This window comes from Acinonyx jubatus, chromosome C1 (genome assembly GCF_027475565.1).
Source record: "Acinonyx jubatus isolate Ajub_Pintada_27869175 chromosome C1, VMU_Ajub_asm_v1.0, whole genome shotgun sequence".
Lineage (NCBI taxonomy): Eukaryota > Metazoa > Chordata > Mammalia > Carnivora > Felidae > Acinonyx > Acinonyx jubatus.
In genome coordinates, this window is record NC_069381.1 from 15,089,304 (window position 1) to 15,115,720 (window position 26,417).

At 39.7% G+C, this 26,417-nt stretch overlaps 1 protein-coding gene and 2 long non-coding RNA genes across 30 annotated transcripts in view; 2 read left to right on the forward strand and 1 right to left on the reverse strand.

Annotated features, from left to right (window-relative positions):
• The window catches only part of EIF4G3 (eukaryotic translation initiation factor 4 gamma 3), a 309,641-nt gene that overhangs the window by 37,085 nt on the left and 246,139 nt on the right, over positions 1-26,417 (reverse strand). For 19 of the 28 annotated variants that reach the window (XM_053208300.1, XM_027060183.2, XM_053208293.1 and 16 more), the window contains 7 exons: positions 11,367-11,513; positions 10,683-10,958; positions 9,231-9,335; positions 6,993-7,125; positions 3,710-3,804; positions 1,590-1,683; positions 120-237 (listed from right to left, as the gene is read on the reverse strand). In XM_053208300.1, coding sequence (XP_053064275.1) covers positions 120-237; positions 1,590-1,683; positions 3,710-3,804; positions 6,993-7,125; positions 9,231-9,335; positions 10,683-10,958; positions 11,367-11,513 — 968 coding nt within the window. Of the gene's footprint in view, positions 1-119; positions 238-1,589; positions 1,684-3,709; positions 3,805-6,992; positions 7,126-9,230; positions 9,336-10,682; positions 10,959-11,366; positions 11,514-26,417 lie in introns of those variants that run through there. The other 9 variants (XM_053208305.1, XM_053208272.1, XM_053208271.1 and 6 more) reach the window with 3 other exon arrangements.
• LOC128312874 (uncharacterized) lies at positions 15,070-19,697 on the forward strand. The gene is made up of 2 exons (XR_008292733.1): positions 15,070-16,611; positions 19,173-19,697. It is a non-coding gene; the product is annotated as an uncharacterized LOC128312874 (long non-coding RNA).
• On the forward strand, positions 21,197-25,981 carry LOC113599501 (uncharacterized). Its single transcript, XR_008292732.1, has 4 exons — positions 21,197-21,598; positions 23,136-23,243; positions 24,929-25,156; positions 25,931-25,981. It is a non-coding gene; the product is annotated as an uncharacterized LOC113599501 (long non-coding RNA).

The window sequence follows — 26,417 nt, forward strand, 5'->3', positions numbered from 1 at the left end:
GAGTGTGTGAAAGAGAGAAGAAGAATAATAGAGAAAGAGAGAAGGAGAGAAGGAGAGAGAGAGAACACACATCCACAAGTAGGTCAGTCTTCAGTTAACATGGAGAGTGGGCTCCATACCTGGTTAAGGTCCGTCGGGAATCAAACTCTAAAGGCGTAGACGATGTAGACCCCGAGGGTGCTGGAGGTTGCAAAGCAGAGAATCTGTTTAAACTGGAAGCACTTGACCGTAAGGCATCTATAGGTGTTGAGGATTGAGGGGGGAAAAAATACAAATCACATGACTAAAATGTAGCTTTTACTTCATCTGGCTCTCTAGGGAGGAAAGGGGGGGTGTTGTTTGAGACTAGGTATTTCTAACAAGTTTAACAAGGTGATGCCAATCTCCTCCACAAACTATACTCTTACAAGTATAATGTTAGAAGGAATTTGTCTGTAAAAAAAAAATTTTTTTGAAACCTTTGTTCATTATAACCATTTGCTGCTTTAAAAACATAATTATCCTAGATAGGGAAGGGGGTGGGAGTGGTAGACAGGGAAGGAGGGAGGCAAGCAAAAACAAAACAAAACAAAACAAAATATTGCACTTAAAAAAGCTAACTAATAAAGGTGTGCCTGGATGGCTCAGTCGGTTAAGCGTCTGACTTTTGATTTCAGCTCAGGTCATGATCTCAGGGTTTGTGGGACTGAACACCACACTGAGCTCTGTGCTGACAGTGCGGAGCCTGCTTGGGATTCTCTCTCTGTCCCTCCCCGGCTCGCTCTCTCTCTCTCAAAATAAATAAATAAACTTGATAAATAAAAATTAAAAAATCAGAGGTCAAAATTACTTAGTAGAAGGGAAATATGGAAAGGAAGTTAATGTAGAAGTTTTATTCTTCTAACGTTTATAAAACATTAACGTTTTATACTTTTCCACTGGACTTCATCAGCTTTAAAAAGATGTGTCTGTGGGGGTGCCTGGGTGGTTAAGTGTCTGACTTCGTCTTAGGTCATGATCTCCCAGTTTATGCGTTTGAACCCCGGGTCGGGGTCCTTGCTGACAGCGAAGAGCCTGGAGCCTGCTGCAAATTCTGTGCCTCCCCCCGCTTGCACTGTCTCTTCTTTCACTCTCAAAAATAGACAAACATTAAAAAAAAAAAAAAAGAAAAAAAAGGATGTGTTTGTGATGGTCTAAACATTTGAGTCCTAAGGTCAAATCTCTGAAAGTTTGACTTTTGATAAAGATTTTGAAAAATATTTCAATCTAATTCTTTTACAACTCTCTTATCCAATTCTTCTCAGAAGAATGAGTTTCCCTCTTCATTTGCGATCCCAGTAATTCTCTAGTTATATTGAATTTATGAACAACAACAACAACAACAACAAAGGTACCTAGGAGATTAAAGTCTTAAACAGCCTAATTGAACTCAAAAAACTCTAAATATTTAAAACACCTGAAGATCCATATTGTGAGGGACGCCAGTAAGTTTGGGCATGCTTTGTCTATAGATCTTTTCCTAAAACCATTATTAAACGATTGTGGGAATGCACTATACGGTGAATACTAGACCACATCCAGGTTCCGGAGAAGGGACACGTTACACTTACCGGTCTCACTTGCCTTTGCTCCACCACTGCTGCCCTTTCCCCAACTGCCCAGCTGTGCTTTAGGTACCAGCTGAATTTTCTCATCAATTGTGGGCTGTAATGTAAGTGACCACAAGCCAATTATAGGAAACATTCTAGAATGTTTGATCTTCTTTTTCCCTCCAGTACAGTGAAAACCAACTTTAGCAACAAAACAGTACTTGGAATGCCAATTTAAGAAGTATAAACTGGAGCCGTCCATATTCAAGTGGTGCTCCCTGTACAACCTGCTTGGAAACCAGCTTCCACAGAGTAGTTTAGAACCCCTGGTCTGGAGAATGCATTCAGATGGTGTGCCGTTTGACTAAATGTAAGCAGTTTCCAATCATTCCTCCTGTCCAGTAATGCCCAGTGATTTAAAAAAGAAGTAAAGGAATATACAAATTGTCTAGACTACAAAATTAACTCCTTAATTTCTTCACATTATTGTCACCACACAGGTCAGAAGGCACAAAGATTTCACATTTTAGCAAAGCCAGATATAGGTGGGGGCTAAGGATGGAGAAGTGGAGTGGCAGCATTCAATACGGGGGGGGGGGGGGGGGAGATAAGAAAAAAGCAAACATAGTATCAGATGGGAAGTTAATAAGGATGTCGAGCTCTACAGGGAACACAACATTAGCACAAGTCGATAGAATTACAATGTAATACTAATAAGAAAACATATACCACAGTAAGGTACAATGTAGCTCTTTGTAACAGAAGTGTTAATACACTCTAACAGCACTGCCTAGCTCTATGACATGCTTTCACACAAATCTCTCCTAGTTAACAATGCATTTGTTGAATGGTTTTGAACATTTTCTACGATATTTAAGTACAGTACTTGTAGGATAACTGTCTGAATATACACAAAATTTATTAAAACAACAACTTAAAATCTTTCAAAATATTCAGGAAATAATGTTGTAGCTTATTATCAGCACTATTCTTTTTATAGTATCCATGCGTGGAAACAGTATTAGTATTTAAAAACACAAACACCGTTATTCAATATTGATATAATTTTCAAAGATGTTGGGGCTGACGCTGGAGGAATTCTCTAAATGTGTAAGATTTTGGCTAAAACCATCTCTCGTAAGAAGTGGATGGGAATCAAGCTGTATTCAGCGATGGAATTCCTGCCCTGAGACATAAACAACTAGAAGAATGTACCAGAATCTTAAGAGAACAGGATCCTAGCTAATTAAAATCAAAAGAGATCTAGACAGCAAATGTTCTATGCTGAAGCAATACTTTGACATGAAGACGCAAATGACAGCCCATCTTCTTCCAATTTTCTCAAACTCTTTTTCTTTCTGTCAGTTATCTTCTTTCATTTGATGTTTTCATGTTAGCTTTAGATTGTCTTTGGTATCTTACCAGCAGGTTGCCAATTTTCAGAACTATGGAAAGTGTATTACACAAGGAAGGTTCAAATTAGACTTGTAAATGATTTATAAATCTACTGGGCTGTAGAAGTTTCCCCTTTTACAAAAGATAATGCCACTTCCTCTATGTTCTCCAAGTTCTTCACCCTACTTAGGGTGATCAACTTCTGCTGAAAACATCTGCCAGGAGAAACCCTTTCCTCTTACCACCCATGGATTCTCAAGGGAGAGGAAAGCAGAATGTATTAAATCTTTATCACAGGATGATTTCTAGCAGTGGGTCCTCTTGATTTATTTTAGGCCTTGAATATGGCAAACTGTTAATTCCTTTCCTTTCAAGTTAGGCTTAAACAGTTAGTAATAAGTTAGCTCTTATCCCTAGAGCTAAGGATACATTGTATAAAAGATCATAAGGGACTATAGCTTCTGAAGTATCTTTATTATCATCTCTCTTATACTAAGCATCTGATAACTTTAGGAATTAAACTAGTCTCTTCCCCCTTAGTAAGCCCTCCAAGAAATAAAAAGGACTAACATCAGGACAAGTACGTAAGAATATACTGATAAATACTGTCATATAGCAAAGCATCTACTTTAAAAAAAACCACTCCCCCATAAACTCTGCAATGTAGTTATTTTATATAAGCAAGAAATAATTGAGAGTCCCATTCTAAGGTCGATGTTAAGTTGCGTCATAAATGTCATACTCACCTTAGTGATTTTAAGGAATTTTGAGGGGTCTAGTACCCGACTATTCTTGGCCCCCTGTACAGTGTTCCATCCACCTTCATCCACTCTCTGGACACCTGCAGGGAGAACAGGGTGAGTCAGTTTCCCACAAACTCAAGTCAGTTTGACAATGAAAGAGTGAGCAGTATTTTCAACTCAGCAGCTCCAATCAAAATCAAGGAAAAAGAGGGGCGCCTGGGTGGCTCAGTCGGTTAAGCGTCCGACTTCGGCTCAGGTCACGATCTCACGGTCCGTGAGTTTGAGCCCTGCGTCGGGCTCTGGGCTGATAGCTCGGAGCCTGGAGCCTGCTTCCGATTCTGTGTCTCCCTCTCTCTCTGCCCCTCCCCCGTTCATGCTCTGTCTCTCTCTGTCTCAAAAATAAATAAACGTTAAAAAAAAAAAAATTAAAAAAAAAATCAAGGAAAAAGACAAAAGAAACTGTTAAAGCACTGCTGACAGTCTTTTTAATGCCTACAACATGAACATATCGGATAGAAATACTGTGGAACATGCCCCACCGAGAGGAAATTAACGGATAACGTGAATAGAGATTTGGTGATAGACAAAGGAGGGCCAGATCTAATATTCATAGTTAACACTTCAGATGGAAATTATTTATTAGAAGGTTTATTTCACTTGATGGTGTTAAATGACACAGTATACTTGGATCACCACCCCCGCCCTCCAACCTATCAACTGCTCAGGCAGAAAACCCTGACTCCTGTTTCTCTCACACTCGGCACCCAATCTGTCTGTAAATCTTGGCGGTTCAACATATTCAGCATCTAGCTCTTCTTATTACTACCAACCCTACCACTTTGGTTTTCGCCAGCAACATTTCCTCGATTAGTATAAAACCGTCTTCACTAGCTTCACTGCTTTCACCCCCAACTGTTTGCATCGTAGCGGCCAGCAAGAGCCAAATAAAGTACAAGTCAGGTCCTATCACTTCTCTGCTTAAAACACTTCTGTTACCTCTCTTCATCTCACTCAGATAAAATCCCAAATTACTCATAAATGGCCTCCAAGCTCTGATTAATCTGGACTCCTGCCTCTCAGGCCCCATCCTCCACTACTCTCTCCCTCTGCTCAAGCCACACTGGCCTCCTTGCTGATCCCTGAAAATGCTATTTCAAGGGCCTTTTACTTACAATTCCCTTTGCCTACAAACCTTCCCCCAGATGTGCCCACGGTTTCATTCCCTCATACTTGCTTCTGGTCTCTGCTCAAACACTAACCTTAGTAGGCTCCCAAACCACCCTATTTAGAATTACACCTCAGGTGCCTGAGCGGCTCAGTTGGTTAAGCATCCGTGGCTCAGGTCATGATCTCATGGTTCGTTGAGTTTGGGCCCCATGTCTGGCTCTGTGCTGACAGTGCACAGCCTGCTGTGGACCCTCTGTATCCCTCTCTCTCTGCCCCTCCCCCATTCACACGCTGTCAAAAATAAACATTTAAAAAAAAATAAATAAAATTGCACCTTTACCCACCAAGCCTGGCATCACCCGCTTTCCCCCTCTCTGCTTTATCTTTTTCTCTAGAAAAAGTGATCGGACAAAATTACGTATTTTATTTGAGTATTTATTTTCTGTCTCTCGGGTATGATGTAAGCTACACGAAGGAAGGGACTTTACTTTGTCTCTCCTGTTAAGCAATGGGCACTTATAACGTGTTGAAAGAAAAACCACCCAACTGTCTACCTAAAAGCTTTTCTGATCCTCACATACTTGATTGTCTCTGTGCTATCTGATGTTACTGAGCATGAACAAACTTGTTTCTTGTTTGTTTCTTATACCCTAGTGCTCCTTCCTCTGCAGTTGTTCTTTATCTGTCAATTTCCCAAGAGTCCTCTTCTTCCTTTGGTCCTCTGTAGACATCTTCCATGGACTGGGCTCTCTAGTTCAATAATAAATAAGAGTCATTACGTGAAAGGCACTGTGCTACGTACTAGGGTGAGGAAGGTGAGGAAGCATGGTGTCCCATGGAACTTAAAAGTATACTTTCTTTCCTGGAGGATTCATCTCTCATATGTTCAGTATGAGCCCTACGGTGTGTGCACCAGTTGCTAAGCTGAACCCTTGACACACAACACGTCTTGCCACCCTCACACAAATCCTAGCAACCACTATTAGATCCGTTTTACACATTAAGGGACTTGTGCAAGGTCATGCGGCCAGGATGTAGGGGAGCTGAAATGCAAACCCAGACAGTTGGCTCCAGAGTCTAGTAGGCTCTCGACCACAATACGACTACATCATCCAGCAACTTCCGGCTCACTGAACAGCAGACTGGACAGATAAGCATTCTTACTCGGATACCCTCCTGCCATCTCAAAATAAACACTGATCATTTCCCTTCTGAAAAAGGTTTCCTCTTCCATGTTCTTAAACTCAGTCAATGGATTTTCTACTTTCGTGGGTGTAAAATGTCTTCCATTTCACCTCTCATATTTTTTTCCTATTTCTTCCTTTTAATAATTATTATTACCAGGATTTCAGCAGGAGCGACATTTCTGAGTTCAGTGTTCCCCTTTGACTCATCGTGTTAAAAGCAATAGACTTCTTTTATTTACGTACATCTAGCATGACATTACCCCTTTCTTCAAAACCTTACAATGGGACTTTAAGGTCAAAGATATCAGTTCTTAATCTGGCTCCATTCTTCCAGACAAACATTTCCCACTGATTCCGAACACTTAAATTTTGCTTCAGTCAGGTTTGTTTATGCCTCTTCACAATATATGTTTATTTTACTTTCATGACTAAGATTATTCCTTTCCTTCCCAAATATTTACCATCCACCAGGACCCAGTTCAAAGATGCCTTCATCAAATAAAGATCTCTTCCAGCTTCCTATCTTTCTCCTCCTCCTCTGAATGTTAACAATCTTAATTGAGAATACATTTCATACTTGATAATATCTCCTACTTGCTTGACAAATGTGCCTGTTATTAGTTTGCCTTCCTGGATAAACCATAAGCTTTCAGAGAAAAGAAACTACATCTTCCACTTTTTTTTATAGCCCTCACCAATACTGAGCACAGAGAAGATGCTCAAGAAAGTCCTGTTGATTATTGAAGTTAAAGTAGTCCAAGAAACCATGCTTTGTCCTGCATTCTTAGAGAAACTGCTTCACTTACCAATTACCACTCTATTGTTCAGTTTATTCTTTCTGATGTCACTTCAAACCTGAATACAGAATTCTTACACATCTGTCCCTCAGTCTCCCAAGTTTCCCTAACATCCCAGTGGACTCCACCCCTTACCTGTTCGTCTCTTCTCTTTGGTCATGAGCTGCTGGACCTTCCTTTGCTCTTCTTGTTCTTCTATTTTAGCCTCTTTGTGAATCTGTTCGATAGTCTTAGGCCCTTGATCTGCTCTTCGAGATACCCAGTTGCACTATAAAAGGAGAAAGTAACATTATCAACCAGAAAACAAAACATAAACATAACAATTTTTTATACTTCTCACTGCTGGAAAAGTGTAAAATACATTTAAAAATCTGTACTACAACAGTTTTTCATCTGTTTTACAGACGGCATTGCGTGCAGTCTGAGATTAGATATAAAGAATTAAGTTTGTCTCAATAAACCTTGAACTACTGTATACTGAGTATTCCAAAAGCCAATGAATAAAAAGCTAGAGGGAAAGACTGGCCCAAATGTATTTTTTTAAAAATATTTTTAGATGTTTATTTATTTTTGAGAGAGAGAGAGAGAGAGAGAGAGAGAGAGGCTGATTGATTCAGAGTGTGAGCAGAGGAGGGGCAGAGAGAGAAGACACAGAATCTGAAGTAGGATCCAGGCTCTGAGCTGTCAAGCACAGAGCCTGATGCGGGGCTCAAGCTCACAGACCGGGAGATCATGACCTGAGCCAAAGTCGGATGCTTAACCGATTGAGCCACCCAGGCACCCCCCAAATGTATTTTTTTAAAAAATTTTTTTTTAACGTTTATTTATTTTTGAGACAGAGAGAGACAGAGCGTGAACGGGCGAGGGGCAGAGAGAGAGGGAGGCACAGAATTGGAAGCAGGCTCCAGGCTCTGAGCCATCAGCCCAGAGCCTGACGCGGGGCTCGAACTCGCGGACCGCGAGATCATGACCTGAGCTGAAGTCAGACACTTAACCGACTGAGCCACCCAGGTGCCCCCCAAATGTATCTTTTAAAAATCATCTTGTGGGGCGCCTGGATGGCTCATTTGGTTAAAGTGTCTGACTTTTTTTTTGGCTCAGGTCATAATATCAGTTTCATGAATTCAAGCCCCATGTCAGGCTCTGTGCTGGCAGCACAAAGCCTGCTTGGGATTCTCATTCTCTCTCTCCCTCCCTCCCTGTCTCTCTCTGCCCCTCCCTGACTTGTGCTGTCTCTATCTCAAAATAAATTAATTCACTACAAAAAAATCATCTTGTATATTTGTAAAGAGGAACCAGAAGAGGAATCAAGAAAGCTCAGGACTCTGGCCTTGACTTAATCTGAATTATTGGTACTTAGTTCGTATCACATTCCATGGGGGTTCTAAATCAAAGATGACTAGCATTTTTCATCCTCCTATATCATAGTTCTGATATCCTACAAAAGTGCCATCTCTCTGGCCTTTGGTTATCCTATTTAGGACAAGTTGCTCCTTACAATTACCCTTCTCCCTTTCCTTCCCACCATAATCCCGACAACTGATATAAGTACAAGTAGTAGAAGGCACGGGTGAAGAAGTCTTTTATATTTATTTACATTTGTTTACATGTGCTAGAAGCGAGGATGGCAAATAGGCACAAAATTCTGATCAGCTCGTAGTGGCTTCAGTAATAAAAAGGATCGTGAGGTCACATTTAACCTTAGCAAGATAAAGAACCATCATCAATGCTATCTGGTCTGAGTACAGGGCAGGGAAGGGATAGGACCTGCATTCACATTCTCTAGTTTAGGGTCAGCTGCAGTATATTCCCTGCAGGAGTTAAAATAAGAAAGAGACAAAAGAGGTGGTAGTGGTAAACACTGCACCTGTTATGAGAAATGAGACGCGGCAGGAGCACAAGGGGATACACAGGAAAAACAACAGAGAACAAACAGCAACATGTCCTATGAGCTGGGCACTTGACACGATCACCTCACTGAATCTGTACCACACATGTGCAATGGAGGCAACATCCCCATTTTAGAGAATAGAAATGTAAGGCTCAGGGAAATGAAATGGAATCATGTTGAAAGTGAGGACTCCTGAATATTTAGTAGCCTAAGACTAAATTTAATTGACCAGTTTGAATTCAGAGTAGCGGATTTAAAAACAGCAATGTGGTTTGATAATTAGCTTAGAGGGAAGAAATGTAACAGGCAGGTATATATGCTTCGTGTCCTTTCACACAGCTATGTCAGGGAAGTGTGTCAACTCAGGTTCTGGGAGCCTCTCCTGCAGCATTAAGTTTTTACCTACGTAAATACTAGGACACACTCTCCAACCCAATTCCTTAAAAGAGACTGGAGTAGCTGGCTTGTATTTTCTTACTTACCAGCCTTAGGTCTATCACATCCTGAAGCATGAATCGAATCCTAGATGAGGTTTTTCTTTCTTTCACAATTTTCTCCATCTGATTAAAATACTGGTCCATACGTGGCTGCAAGGGGTAAAACCATTTAGTATTCCTGAGTGAGGAATTCAAGTGTAATTTTACCATACAGAATTTTTAAATGGCCTAAGGACACAACTTATAGACAAAAAGTAATGTGGTACAAATTTTAATTAAGCATCCAAAATAAAGGTTACACATTCTGAGCAGCTGGCTGTAGTCCTGTGATGGATTACAGGTAAACAGAATATAAATCGAAGCATTATACTGCAGGCAGCCCCTGAATCTTCTTTAAAAGAGAGAGGTGGCTGTAGCCTTTGCCCATTTCCAACCTTCTCTGCTGAGAAAGATAAGGACAAGGGCCATACATTAAGCTGGACGAACTAGATTATTTACCATCTCTGAGCCACCAGACCTACCTCAGACTTCTTACCTCTGAACTTTATGTGAGTGAGAAATAAACCTCAATCTTGCATAAACCACTGATATTTGGGATTTCCTGTCACAAACAAACATAATCCCAGCTGCTTCAGAGGTTACAAAACATTTCTGACATTATTTATAGCAAACATTTCTAATTTTCCTACCCGTTATGTGGAAGGCACCATGTTAAGTTTGAACCATAATATTTTTAACGGTTTCTTTTATTATGGTTAGATAGCTTTGTTGCTGATTAGAGCATAAATGTAAGAAAACTACTAGTTCTGGGGCGCCTGGGTGGCTCAGTCAGTTAAGTGTCCAACCTCGGCTCAGGTCATGATCTCATGGCTCCTGAGTTTGAGCCACGCATCAGGCTCACTGCTGTCAGCACAGAGCCTGTTTCAGATCTTCTGTCCCCCTCTCTCTGTCCATCTCCTCCACTGGTTCTCTCTCTCTCTCTCAAAATAAACAAACTGAGAAAGAAAGAAAGAAAGAAAGAAAGAAAGAAAGAAAGAAAGAAAGAAAGAAAGAAAGAAAGAAAGAAAGAAAGAAAGAAAGAGAAAGAGAGAGAGAGAGAGAGAGAGAGGAAGGAAGGAAGGAAGGAAGAAAGAAAACTACTGGCTCGTCACCTCAGTAGCGCCCTCCATCCCAGCCCAGCCCACAGCAGCTATGCTCCTCTTATTTCTGCCCACAATTTGTTATACAGAAAAATGGCCTGTGAAATGGTCATGCAGAAAATGGACAAGGGACAAATAATCTGAACAATTCCCAAACTGGCCTTCATCTAATCTGGGACCCTCTTCACTTCTGCCTGTGATGGAAAAGTGGTAAGGAGCTCGAGGGCCACACACGGACAGTGCGAAGGGCAAAAGGAGAAAGAGCAGCAGTCCAGACCCACTGGGGCAAGATGGAACACTTTTGTTGACAGTCCCAACCGAGGCCCCACTGGATGCTTCGGAGACTGTGGGCTTTTACCTTTGCTTTCTCAAAGTCCAGGTCTTTGCCTATGGTGGTGAGCAGGCGGCAGAGGCACTCTAGGGACTCCTCGTCATGGTTCTTCAGCAGCTTCACCACACAGTCATGCATGATAGCTTCAGTCAGCATCTTGAGTTTAAAGAGCTCTCCAATAAACTTGATGTTACCAATGGACCTCCGCCGGGCTTTGTCCTTAGCTTCTTCTAGTTCGTCATGAAGCCTCGTCCTCTCCTCTGGCTGTTGTGTAAGGAATGACAATAGAAGCTTGGATGACAACTGTACGGCACAAGAGAGGACAGGAACACACACACTCTGACTCATGGTCTTATCCTTTGTGGGGTCAGGGATACCCAGTGAGAATCTGAAAGCAACTTTAGACCTGTTCTATTCCTCAGAAAACTAAACTACCCCCCAAAATTTGCATCCATTTCAGGAGATTTCTGGAACTCAGTGACCTCTCTGGGATCCGGGCTCTGAATTCCTGTCTGGGAAGGTTTAGTTGCTCAACCATGCAGCACGAAAAAGAATAAAGCGTTCCCCTGAACTTCAATACTGTATCTCCACATGAAAAAAAGGCCATAAGGCATCTACTGACATAGCAGGGAAATGTAGCCAGTTTCATGAAAATTCTATTTGGTAACACTCAGAAGCATAAGCACACTGCTTTCCTGTGAAAATACTCACAGCACTGGCAGCCTCGAGTTCTTTCTGCTTCTTTTCAAAGACATCATCATCTGCTTTATCTTTTTCAAACTCTTTCTGGCAACGGTTCAGGAGCAGCTTCCGGAAATTCACTGTGTTACCAGGTTTGTCTGCCATGGGTACTTTCAGCTGCATCCATACAGGAAAATGCAAAAACATCAAGATTACTTAAGACATTCAATCATTTTCTCAAAATATCTATTTTATACAAAATAATGCTGACTGAACTACAGGAAAGCTTCTAAAAGAGGTACACGATTTAGCTCCAGTCAGTTTATGTTTAATGGTAACATGTCTTAAATTTTATACAGAAAAGATATACATTCCTCTCATATAAGTGTACTGTACCTTTTATGGCTGGTTTGCCTCTAGTTGACTTTGATGTCCATGTAATATTGTAACAACTATGACTCCGCCCTTACCTAGACCTTTGTAACTCTACAGGGTTATTACTTTTGTTTTTCTATTACCATGGTAGTTAAGTTTAAAGGTTTAAAGGAACAAACAGAAATGACATAAAGCAGGGGACAATTTCATGGCTATAGGAAAACTGTTGTGGGTAGGGTCCTTATTCTAGAAAAAAAGCAGAAGAGGGGGACCACTTTAAGGACTTTTGAGATACCTCGTCTTCAGGGGAAAGTCATAACTGTGATGCTGGTACTTACCTGTACTATCAATACACTATGTTTACTGATTACTTTTTATGTGCCAAAAGAAAATACTAGTTTTCCAAAGGTTCAATCTAAAAAATGGCCACCTTAGAAACATTTTTTGACACATAGGAAGACCCAGACTGGACAGGGTAGAACCCTGGAGGCAGGATGTGTACAAGGTTTCCACGCAAGTCTCATAGCTGCTTTCTAGTGACAGCAATAGCTGGTATCTTAAAGGTTATTTGTAACCAAATGCAGAGCCGTTCTTATAAGAAAGTGGACTGGTGCAATGACTGACTAAAATATACCATTTTATAGATGAAATGCCCCAGAGTGTCATTCTGAACAGCTACTGTGTAACATGGCAAAATGATTTTTCTGGAATCACAAAGTGGGTCCCAAAATTCTGAAATGCGTGATCTTTGCCCTAAGTTTAATGGGAGAACCTGGTAAAAAACAGAACATCCTGTATTTATACTCACAAACAAGTTACTGTTACCAACCACAATGGACTTGGGAGAGCTGCTGATTCAGGCTGAATGGCTAGAGAAACTTCTTGAGAACTGAGTACTATGATGCTATACTGGGTCTGTGCTAGAACTGACGGACACTCTCCGAGAGATTCCCTATGACACATAAAAGACCATTTAACAGACCAGTTCTTCTTTTTAAGACTTTATTTTAAGGTAATCTCTATACCCGACGTAGGGCTCAAACTCACAAGCCCAAGATCAAGAGTCGCACACTCTACTGACTGAGTCAGCCAGGCACCCCAACAAGTCCGGTTCTAACCAACCAAGAGAGCAAGTGTTTCATTACACCTTCCCTGCCCCCCGCCAGCAGGAAATATTAACTCAGGAAGAGGGTAAGATCACCAAATTTTTTTTTTTGACACACACATAAAAAAAAAAAAAAAAAAAAAGTTAAGATGTCCTTAACTCCAAATTCAGGCCATAAAAATGCAAGTGACTACAGATCATTTCAGGCAGGCCTACTCAACAATTGCATGTGAAGGCAGGCATTTAATCAGCCTTCAAGAAAAGAAATGCTGGGGTGCCTGGGTGCCTCAAGCTGGTTAAGTGTCTGACTTCAGCTCAGGTCATGATTTCACGGACAGCTCAGAGCCTGGAGCCTGCTTTGGGTTCTGTGTCTCCCGCTCTCTCTGCCCTTCCCCCGCTCTGTCTCTGTCTCTGTTTCTGTCTCTCTCTCTCTCTCTCTCTCTCAAAAATAAAATAAACTTAAAAAAAAGACTAAGTTTAAAAACAAAAAAGAAAGAAAAGAAAAATGTTACATGAAAACAAAGGTTTTCCAAAGCAAAAACCAAAAGTGGACTCTATTTAGAATATACAACAATGCACTACGAAAGAGAACCAAAAAGCACATCCACAAGCAAGGTAGTATATAATAGAACAACAACATGATATCAGGTTCCAGAACAAACTAAAACTTTAAAAAATCAGCAGAAGAAAAAACCAGCAGGTATTTCCAACTTGCTGTTTTGTTGAAACACAGAAAACCAGCCAGATCTATCCAGCTTCTTGGGATGTTTACCAGCATCACCTATATTAATACTACAGGCATAACTGGTAAGACAAAAATCACCTGGGCCACAATCTATCAGCTCTAAAGAGATGTTTCTTATATTACAGATTGTACCATGCAGAAAATGAAGAGAATGTGGACAACAGTATGAAACTCTAAGCCACTGTCTCACGGTGAGAGGGACCAGAATGAAAATGAATCAAAAAGATTAAATAAATAAAACTTGTGACAGTTTGATTTCCAGGAAACAAGTAGAAATGGCAAAAGGCAAGGGAGAGCTTCCCTATACAAAAAGTGTAAAAAGCTAAACCTTTTAGACCTTTTCCCTAAGGAAGGCTATTCAAAGTTTTGGGTTAAAGAACAAAAGAGAGGGGAGCCTGGGTGGCTCAGTCAGTTAGGTGTCCGGCTCTTGATTTCGGCTCAGGTCATGATCTCACGGTTTGTGGGTTCTAGCCCTGTGTCTGATGGTGCGGAGCCTGCTTGGGATTCTCTCTTCCTCGCTCTCTCTCTGCCCCTCCCCTGCTCAGCCCCCCCCCCCCAACTTTAAAAAAAGGATCAGAAGATATATATACTTAAAAGCAGTTCTTTTCTTAAAAATGTTTAAGGGGGGGGGGGTGGGCAGGGGCAGAGAGAGAGAGAGAGGGAGAGAGAGGATCCCAAGCAGACTACGTGCTGTCAAGCCTGACCCCACAAACTGTAAGATCATGATCTGAGCCGAAATCAAGAGCCGGACACCTAACTGACTGAGCCACTCCTAAAGGCAATTCTTTTAACCCAAGTTTCAGTTTCATCCTCCAGAACAAGGGAAACACAATACCTGTGTCTAACCCAGAGGACAGCTTTGAGCATCTAATGAAGTGGGTTTAGTGGAAGCACTATGTAAGTCACAGAGGATGGGATATTTGAAACACTGAACATTAAGCTTCAATCCTTTCCACTGCAAAGGAGGCATTCCAATGACTGCAGATTGAGGGACATTATAAAATAGCTGTTGAAACAGGTACTTTGGAGACAGTCTTAACTCCAGCTCTGCCAGGTGACTTTGGCCAAGTTATTACTTAGCTTTACCAAACAACTATTTCTTTCTAAATGGGGATGATAACATCTTACTGGAAATTACATGAGGGCAGTTTAAGTAATGCAAATGATAGTGGCTGGCACATCATCAAGAGTCTAATGAACTAATATAGCTATATTTATACACTTGGAGTTACATTTCACATGTTTATGATTAAAAATTCAGGGTAATCTAAATTATAGTAATGCAGATATCAAAGAAAATATATAAACAAAGTTAGCTCACCAAGTAATTAGGGAGAAAACCACAAACAGCAAGAGAAATGACCATCTGCTATCCGCAAATGATGACAATGAGAGATTTCACATGTATAGGTCCTAAAAAGCATGATTATGCAGAAGTGTTTTAGATACGGTCAAATGAAGATACTGACACCAAACAATCAGTGGAATGAATGGCCACAGATCGGCAAGTACATTTATCTTCAAGCGGATGAATGCCTAGCTATACTACCCCCTGAAGACTTGTTTGGGAAAATGCTTTTAATGTCCTCAGGGATGGTTATTAACAGGGTGGAAATATGGAAATAGGCTAACGAGAACATGTTCTCTGAGAATGGCTGGTGATGCATGGTAACTTTTTTTGTTCTTGAGATGATAAATTCAACAGGGTGATGACATTATTAAGTCAGCCTTGTTGTCTGCTGGACACTGACTGGTCAGAAGACCCAATGAAATTGTTTAGTTAGAATAGACAGGAAGAGTGAATGTCTCGGTCTGCTAGGGCTGCTATAATACCATAGAATGGGGGCTTAAACAACCTTTATTTCTCACAGTTCTGGAGTTTGGAAGACTAAGACTGACGTGCCAGTAGATTCAGTTCTTAGCAAACACCCTTTTCCTGGTTTACAGACGGCTGCTTTCTCATACATCCTCAAGGGGTGGAGACAGGAACCTCTAGTATCTCTTCCTCTCCCTATAAAGGCACTAATCTCACCATGGAGGCTCCACCCTTATGACCTCATCTACACCTAATTACCTTCCAAAGGCCCCACCTACTAGTACCATCAGACAGGGTGAGGACTTGAACATATGATCTAGGGGTGTGGGACAAGAACAAACAGTCTTTAACAATAGACAAGGCAGACGTCTGCAAGTGTGATTATGGATAACAGCAAAAATCAAAGGTGATGTACAACAGTGAGAAAAAGATCTCTTTAGATAACTATCATTTTCATTAAGCAGTAGTCCATGATCAAAACTAAGATAATGTGTTTTAAATGAGTTGCTTGAGGAAGTTGCTCAGGGAGTAAGGGAGTCAGGGGGAATATTTCAGTAAGGCTGTTTGGTAAGCTAGAACACTGGAGAGCACCTAAGCTTTTCATGTTTACACAATAGTAAACTGCATGTCATCTCATATTGGGAGGAGACCTGTCCACGTACCAGTCACCCAGCAATCTTGGTTACGAATGTTGCCAGCATCAGGTAGCCATTTTCGTCAAGCAACAGGACCTGTACTGCTGCTGATAGATTTGCTAGTGTTGAGGGGAGATACTTCTTATCCCTGAAAGGATCAAACTCCTTGAGAGTCAGCAATGGCTGCCAGCAGTGTGTTAATTACAGTAGTCAAATGGAAGACTAGAAAATGAAAGGACCAGTCCCAGCAATGCTTACCATGGCCTAGGGGTCATTTTGCTCTAAAAGCATGTCCTGGTTTGAGGTAAAATATTTGAAATGACTAATGTAGTGGCACCACTATGTTAGCTCTAAAATGTGAAGGGAACAGTAACCAACCAATTGTCCCAACTATCACTCATGAGTCCACGGTGACATAGTATCCTCCATCAGTAGTTATCTCCTGACCTTAGTAAATAACCTATTGAAACTGAACGAAATACATACTCCAAAAATACTACAAACAAATCTATCAAACTGTGTCGCTGGTTAGATACATCTGAAGAGGTATATAGCGGTGAGAGATGCCCAAAAGATTCAAAAGAGTTCTGAAAGGGCAAGTCATTTCTCCTCAACGTTTCTTTAAGGCATTTTTCATCTGTTATCAGGCGAGCTGCACGTCCCTCCTCCTCCAGTTGACTCTAGCCACTTGCTGTTGCCCACGGCTGACTTTTCATGTCTGTACTTCCGGGCATTATTTCTGATGAGATTTAAGTGTGTCTCCTTTATTCCCTTAGTGACTCTTCCTATACTCAATCCTGCCATTCTTTGCATGTCTTGCTTTAAAGCACTTGAGCAGTGGCAACATGAAACTTCTGCAAATGGCATAACAGGACACAGAATGCTCAAAAATCTGCCCTCAGTGCCTACCTTTATAGCTGAGGTATACATGCCTGCCGGAGCAAAGATAAAAAGTAAAAAAAGAAACAATACAGAGGTTGGGCATATAATAACTCAAGTTGTTATTCTTTCATTCATGCATTTACCCACTTATCCCCAACGTATGTCTGAGAGTCTATGATGTGGCCAGGAACCATTCTAGACACTGGGAATTTAGCAGTGAAAAAACAAAAAAAACAGCAACAAAAAACCCAGAGAAAGTACCTCTCCTTAGGAGTTTACATGCTAATGGGGTTTTTGAGATGTGGATTTGGTTTGAATTATGATTAAAAGAAAAACACAGGCATTTAAAATTACCAACAATCCAACTAAAATTTTTATTTAACTCCAGATTTAGATAGAGGATGTTTTCTCTTATCTACTCTTCCCCATTTGCCATTCTGAACGGTCCTCCTCCTAAAAGAAGTACTGAATTCTAGTTAAATGCTGTGCAGTTTGTAAAGGGAGTTCTGTGGGTCTCTCAGTCACTCCTGGTTGAACTAGTGAAAGCAGCGGCAAACTCCACAGGCACCGCTTCCTATCTCTTACGATGCCCTTACGCCTGATGTGCCAGAGGTTTCACTTAATACAGCTGTGAGGAGCAGGCAGCTGTGTACATGTATAAATGTGTCTGTGGAAATAATAAAGGTGGCATTTACAGAGTAACTTGGGAAAATCAAAACTATTACATCAATTTCCTCTGTAAATCTAAAGGATTTCTGGCTTAAAAGCCTATCCTTTAGGGCATCATGGAAAACTGACACAACAGAACTGCCTTCTCTAGCCCTCACCTACATAAGTACTACAAAGTCACATTTTACGTGGAGGTGTGTGATCCATGTAAATGACATGGAGGCCGAAAAAAGTTTTAAAAACTGCTCAAAACTGAGAACAAGTATTCTCTTAAATCTTAAAATCTCAAAAATCTGGGCCAGGTTTCCCAACCTTGGCCCTCATGACATTGAGGGTAGGATAATTCTTTGTTGTGAGGGCTGTCTTGTGCACTGTAAGATGGTTAGGCATGCTGAGCCTTTGCCTACTAAGATGCCAGCAGCCATAACCAAAAACGTCTCTAGGTATTGTCCAACGTCCCCTGAAGAACAAAACCACCCCTGGTTGAGGACCACTGATCTAGTCCATTGTTTAAGAATCTACCATTTAATACTCGAAACCTTTAGAAGAATAAAAGCCCTACTTAGGCAATTTCCTAACTTTCAGAGGAATTAGTGAAGAGGGATGACAGAATGGTTGTGAAGATCAAATGAGTCAGACATAACAGGTTAGCATATTCCGCAAAAAAAAAAATACTGCTATTATTCCCACTACTCCACACTCTTACTACTCATGGCTATACTGTATGACTGGGTAGATAACCATAACCAGATTCTATTATTTGGAATGACCAACACTGATGATCCAGGACAAGTGCCATTAGGTCTACACGTTTCTTACAATCATGAATCAGGCAAAAGACTTTGCAATTTAACCTGTCTTGATAATACACACTGACAGTGATAATTGAGGTACTTAAATAACTCAATGAGTACAGTGGACAGAAAGAGAGCACCTCCCCTAGATGAAAGTTTAATTTTTTATTCACTGTCTTCAATTTCTCTTATTCCATTGGGAGGTGTCATTTCTCAAACTAATGATTATCATGAAAACAAATAACAAACCCAAAATAGTGCCCGTGGTCAAGAAAGTCTGGAAAATATTCCATGGAGTAGATCCTTCTTCTTTGATTTCACAAGAAACATCAGAATAGTAAATGGAAAGACATTTGCTTAAATTGGCCTTAGTGAGACATATTAACATTTTGATTTTGGACAACATTGGCCCAAAGACATGCCATCTTAAAAAAATAATTGGCTAAGGGGTGCCTGGGTGGCTCAGTCAGTTGAGCATCTGACTTCGGCTCAGGTAATGATATTGCAGTCTGTAAGTTCGAGCCCTGTGTCGGGCTGTGTGCTGACAGCACAGAGCCTGGAGCCTGCTTCAGATTCTGTGGCTCCCTCTCTCTCTGCCCCTCCCCAGTTCATGCTCTGTCTCTCTCTGTCAAAAATAAACAAACATTAAAAAAAATAATTGGCTAAACTCCATTTCATTCCTTACAGCATATAAAATAATATGGTGCACATTTAAGTATTTATCACCCAACTTTGTTAAATCTTAGTATTTTTCCATATTTGCTTTAGATCTTTTATTTATTTTTTTTAATCAAAGCCTTTTATTTTTCAGACAGAGAGAGACAGAGCATGAGCTAGGGAGGAGCAGAAGACAGAGGGAGACACAGAATCCGAAGCAGGCTCCAGGCCCTGAGCTGTCAGCACAGAGCCCGACGTGGGGCTCAAACACACGAACTGCGAGAGATCATGACCTAAGCCGAAGTTGGACGCCCAACCGGCTGAGCCACCCTGGCGCCCCTAGATCTTTTACTTTTTAAGAAACATTGGAGTAAAGCTCTAGGGCACACAGAATTTTATTATTTTGCTCTATCGCTTCTTTTTATTTTGTGTTTAACGATTTAAGTTTTAGCTCAATGAATTATGACAAAACAAACTCACATGCACACCACCAGGCATAGCACCAGGTCAAGAAATAGAACACTGACAGTCTCCAAGAGCCCTATTTGAAGTTTTCTTCCAAAACAGTACTACCTCCCAGCCCCCATTATCCTGTAGTTTATAATAACTACTTTTCCTTGTTTTACTGCCTAAACATGCATCTCCACACATCAGAGTTTATTTTTATTACATTTTTGAATTTTGTTTTATTTATTTTTTTATTTAAAAAAAAATTTTTTTTTCAACGTTTACTTATTTTTGGGACAGAGAGAGACAGAGCATGAACGGGGGAGGGGCAGAGAGAGAGGGAGACACAGAATCGGAAACAGGCTCCAGGCTCTGAGCCATCAGCCCAGAGCCTGACGCAGGGCTCGAACTCCCGGACCGCGAGATCGTGACCTGGCTGAAGTCGGACGCTCAACCGACTGCGCCACCCAGGCGCCCCTACATTTTTGAATTTTAAATAAACAAATCACACACACAATATGTATTTCTTTAGGGACTGGCTTCTCTTGCTAAAGTTTATTCTTGTGAGATCCATCCATGTGTATTTAGTCACAGTTTCATGTTCACTGTGCTACTATGAACATTGTTTCAAAGTTTTTATCCATTATGAAAAATGCTACCCACATTTTTGCATATGTTGCCTAGTATATAAGAAATGTACATTTATTGTTTATCAGTTGGATACATACTTAAGAATGGAAATGTTTGTTAAAGCAGAAAAATAACTTCAGCTTTTACAGCTGAGCCCTTCTTACCCCTTACATTCCCACCAGCAGTGCTTGAGTTCCTGGTGACTCACGTATTTGCCAACTCTGGGAAGATTAGCAATCTGGAGTTAACGCGTAGTTTTAGATCTAGTTGGAAAATGTCATTATGTTTGTTGGTATCATCTGAATGGCTTTTGGTGAAATGTAGATTTCAGTCTATTGTCCATTTAAAAAAGTTATTCTCTTAATGATTTCTATTAGCTTGGGGAAAAATCTAATATAGACCCTTTACTGGATTTTTGTAATTATCTTTTCCTAATAAGTGATCTATATTTTTATTCCCTTAATGATATCTTTTGAAGGAAACATGCTAATTTTAATGTAGTCCAATTTACCAGTCTTTTCTTTTGTACACAGTGGCATTTGTGTCTTAAGAAACCTACAAACTATTCTTTTTAATATCTACCCCCCACCCTGGTTACTTTTTATCTTTTGTTGTAAGTAGCTTTACAATAACCAGTCTAAATGTTTTCCTTCCTTCTTACCTTTTATTTATTTTTAAATTCACGCTTGAGGTTTAGAGTAAATCACTTCAATCCGTGGCTTTAACATCTCAGCACTTGTAAAAAATTTCTCAGCCATTTTCTTCAACTATTGCTTTTTTCCCACTCTATCCTCTCTCCCCTTGGGACTCGAAGTAATGCAAAGTTTGAGCTTCTTGAATTTTCTCCATTGTTTGCCTTCCCTTCTGTATTTTTCTCTTTTTTTGTATTTCTGTGCTTTATTCTGGATTCTACAGACTCATCTTCTACTTCATAATTCTTTTCTTCAGCTGTATCTGATGTAGGGCTATTAAACTAATCCATTAAGTTGTGAATTTTATTATAATATATATTCAGTTCTGGCATCTCTATTTAGTTCTTTGAAACTTTCTCATTCTCTGTTGAAAATTTCAACCTGTCTTTATCACCTTGAACATAATAAGTATAGTTATGTAATGTCTGTGCCTGATAAAGCCAGTATCTGGAGGCCCTGTGGGACGTTTGTTTGTTGCTGGTTCTCATTCATGGTGCCTTTTTCCCTTGTGAGATTTATTATTTCTAACTATGTACTGGATACCTTATTTGAAAAACTGTTCATAGAAATAACTGAAGACTAAGAAGATAGTTTCTAAAAAGGATTCATGCTTGCTTCTTCCAGGTACCTAGCAGGCACTAACACTCTGAAATCACTATAATCGAAATTCCAGGACTGAGATCATTTGATGTTGAGCTACATACAGTACTTGTGAGACCAGGTCAATTTCTGATTCAACTGTTTCAAGCATGCAGTCCTTTGGAATCCCAACCTAAAATACAGGATTTACTGGAGCCTCTTCAGCCACTCTTCTGGTGAGTGCTGGTCCCAAATTCTGTCCTCCTAGCCCAACAAGTCTATGAAAAACAAGTTTTTCAAGATGTTTAGTTGCCTCTTCTAGGGGACATTTTACTAAATGTTTCCATTTTCTTTGGATTTCTACCTTTTCTAAGACTTTAGCCTTAGTAATTCTTTTATTTTAATGTTCAATTATTTTGAGAGAGAAAGAGCACGTGCACACACACATGAGCAGGGGAAGGGGAAGGGGAAGGGAAAGAGGGAGAGAGAATCCCAAGCCCAGAGCCTGATGTGGGGCTCAATCCTACAAACCATGAGATCATGACCTGAACTAAAATTGAGTTGGACACTCAACCGACTGAGCCACACAGGCGCCCCGGTCTTAGTAATTCTTTATGTCATTTAACTCTCTGATGCCTTCAAGATTTTTAAATATTTTGTTAACAAACTTTTCTAATTGTTGTCACCCATGGAACGTTGGTCTGGATCACCTAACTTATCAAAACTAGAAGCCCTAATACTTACTTCTGAATACTTTTCCTTAATCTTACTTCCTTTTCTCTCTTACCTTGAATTTGATGTTTGGTATCTCCATTTGGTATAGTTTTATTATATATGTATTTCATATGAACAAGCTTCATTTTGCATATTATAAAAAATTACTGAATGTCATACTGTTATTCAATACTATTTTTGAGGTTGACACATGCTAATACATTTAGTATTAGTTCATTAATTTTAACTGCTATGTATATATATTACTATTCAAATTCACTGACCAAATAAATTGTGGTGTACTATAATATACTGTCTTGTTTAGGCATGTTTCAGTTATTTCCTATTATTCATTGTTAAAATCAATAAAAAAATATTATTTAAAAAGATGGCTTGTGTACATTTGGTAATTTCTCTGGGGTATATACCAAGAAGTAAATTCTTGAGGAATAGAATATGCACATCTTCAACATTACTGTCTAAATACTCACCAAAGTGAAAGTGACTGTATTTAACTCTCAACACTTTTAAATTATTTCATTTTTTAAAATTGTAACAAGTGTGACTTGTACAGAATTGTGGTTTACTTGTCATTTCCCAAATCATGAATAACACTGAATATCTTTTGTTAAGTTCATCAGCCAATGGATTTTCATTTCTATAAAATGCCCATTTTTTTTTTAACGGGGCTATTTTACTTCTTATGTTTTTTTCTCCTTAATTCTATATAATAACATTTTATCAGTTACGTGTATTCCAAATAGATCTCCCATGCTGTGGCTTTATCATTCTATTTTACGTATGTTATCATTTGCTGCATACCAATGACTGCAAATTTTAACAGTCAAATTCGATACTATTTTCCTATTACTCACTTTGAATCCTAATCTTGCTAAAGGAATTTTTCCCCACTCAAAACTTGATGAAGATAGTCTCCTCAATTTCCTCCTAAAATATTAGTCTAATTTATTATTTAGACTTTCATTATTCATCTGATATTTAAATTTTCTATGTAGTAGGAACCAATGAGTCCATTCTCATTGCCCCCTTTTATTTTAGGCCCTCAGTATCTCAAAAGTGTATCAGCTATGATATTGAAGTCAGGACAGTGGTTTACCTTTAAGAAAGAGGGAAGGATACAGTTTTATTTATTGACCAGGGTGGTAGGTACATATGCTCACTTTGTTGAAATAACACTGAGCTACACACTAATAATTTGTATGCTCTTTCTACAGGCGTGTTGTAATGGTGTGCTAAAGCTAGCTTGTGGTGGTTTGTAAGAGTCAGCTATTTGGTAGAAATTTTGTGAGTTAACTGTCAAACTGTCCCTGGCTTGAAATCAGCCATGAAGAAATCATATCATTAAATTTCACAAAAGTAACAAATAAGGAATTTTTCTTTTCCCAAATACCATGTATGCTATATTTCTTTTTTCCAAGTTTTTTTGTTATTTTTTAATTTTTTAAAATTTATTTATTTTAGGGGGGGAGGGAGAGAGAGAGAGAGAGAAACAGAGAGGGGGGGGGAGGGAGGGAGGGAAGGTGAGCAGAGGAGGGGAAGAGAGAGAAGGAGACACAACAGAAACAGGCTCTAGGCTCTGAGCTGTCAGCACAGAGCCCAACATGTGGCTCGAACTCACAAACTGAGATCATGACCTGAGCGGAAATTGGACGTCCAACTGATTGAGCCACCCAGGCGCCAGTTCCCCCCGAATTTTTTTTTGAGAGAGAGAGAGAGAGAGAGAGAGAGAGAGAGAGAGCGCGCACGAGTAGGGGAGGGACAGAGAAAAAGAGAGACACAGAAACCAAAGCAGACTCCAGGCTCTGAGCTGTCAGCACAGAGCCTGACTCAAGGCTCGAACTCACAGACTGTGAGATCATGACCTAAGCCGAAGTCGCACGCTTAACTGACTGAGTCACCCAGGAGCCCCTGTCTGTTACATTTCAATAAAAAATGTTTAGGGGCGCTTGGATGGTTCAGTCACTTAAACATTCAACTCTTGAGTTCAGCTCAGGTCATGGTCTCATGGTTTGCGAGTTCAAGCCCCACATCCAGCGCTCTGCTGTCGGTGCAGAGGCCACTTTGGATCCTCTGTCCCCCTCTCTCTCTGCCCCCTCCCTGCTGGTTTTACTCTCTCACAAATAAAACTTAAATAAAAAGTTAACTTAAAAAAAGTTTTAAAAAATATATCCTTTGGTTAATGATATAACTCTGGGGAAATTTATGCTAAAAAAGTAAAAGCTTCAGCATGTAATGATAAATATACTTTGGTGTTTATTGCAGCACTGCTTGTGGGTGCAAGAAAACCCCCAAAACCAAAAAACTAGAAACAACAGGGGGTAAAAGAGGAGGGAGAGAGAGAAAAAGGCTGGAAAACTTATGGTATACATATATTTTGAAATATTATGCAACTACTAACAAAGTATGAGTAAAATCTATCTTAGTGACCTAGGGATATGCACAAACGTATTAAGTGGAAGAAAAGGAAACTGCAAAAAATACATACATAATTTAATACAAACCCAAAAGTATTTTCTTTATACATAGGTCTATGTTTTTATATAGTTTTATGAACATAAATAAGATTGTGGAGGTACACGTCCATGCCATTCCCACTGACTGCCCTGGGAAGGGAAGTGTAACTGGTGGGGCTGCAAGAAAAAGTAGTACCTTTTTCTGTGAATACTTCTATACTGCTGAACTTATTCTAAGAAGTTACTTTTTAATTTAAGATAATCCAGTAAAGTTTAACCAATATTATTTTTAAAACAGTGAATCATAACAAAATTCACAGAAGTAGTTGGCTTATCTATAATTTCTTCCTATTTTAATCTAACTTCTATTATCGCCAGGCTTTTTCAAAGGCTGTTTTCATCAAGGATACTCTTCTATTAAAAAATCATTAACGATCCTTCACTGCCTATAGGAGTAAATCTGAAATTAGTAAAGAGCACTAAAATATGAGCCAGGAGATCTGGGATCTAGTCTTACTTCTAATGAGGGACCATGAGATGTCAAGGCAGCCACATGGAAAATGAGAGGCGCGAGATGGAGAATTAGTTTGCCTTCAGATAACTACGGTATGGCACACGTTCAAAGGCAATATGGCAAGTGATTGAATAATCCTAGACTAGGATTCTAGTGCTGCCACTTACTAGTTGTGTGACCTTAAGCATGTTATTTATCCTTTTTTAAGCCCCAGTTTCTGATTCAGTAAGTGGGGCTACTAATATTGACCTTTTTCAGGGTTATAAGAACCATTAAAAATAATATATATAAAGCATCTACCCATAATGTAACCCAGTAGCTGCTGAACAGATGGTTTCTGTTATTATAAATCATCCTCATTCTACAGATAGCATTTCAGGACCTTTATAACCACCAATATATTTTTGAATTACTTAAGAATTACTACAGGTCAAATACTGGGCTAGGAACTTTACATACACCATCTCATTATGCTTTTTATTATTAAATTCACACTTTATTATTAAGTATTATCATTATAATAGCCTCAGATTGTATGACTTAATCTTATTTTATGGATTAAAAACTGAGGCTAAGGTTATATAATTTTATAAAGTTACAAAGTTTGTAACAGTTCACTATAGTTTATTACAAAGTTTGCAACTTGCAGAGTAGGAAGTTAAATTTAAAATTTAAAGTCAGAACCATGAGACTCAAAGCCCGTGTCTGTGACAGCTATGCCACGTGCTGCTTCAGATGTGAGCTCTTCTGGCTCTATCCTTGCCCCCTCCCCCGCCTCAGGCCCAACTTGAACTCTACCTGTTTTATAAGTCTGTCAGTCTACCACCAACATAGTCATTTCATTTTTGTCCTACTTAATTTTTCAGTCTAGACCATCCATTCAGGCATCGACATATTGCAACATCACAGAATATGCTGTAAGTGATTTTTTTTTTCCTGCTAATGCTGGGTTTTTTTTTTCAATATGAATTTTAAATTCCTTAAAGACAGAAGAGATAACCTTTCCAAGTCATAACAAACTTACCTACCTCTGGTAGAATGATAGAATTGTGCATTTTCATAGCAAGGCACAATGACAATGAGTTGTGATAATTAAGAAAAAACTCAAATGGTGAAAGGACACACATCTGTGACACAAATAGTACCTTGGTAACAGTAACAGGCAGAGAAAACACAGATGGTACATGGTAATTTTCTGACTGCAGAACAGAGGGCAATGAGCACTAACCAGACGCTCTTTGGTCTCCCATTCTGTCTTGCCCTAGATTTGACAGGCTGTAGATATTAAATGGCTGTGGACAATGTAAAGAGAAAGAAATCTAATAGTTGCTAAGAGATGAAATGATCAGTTTT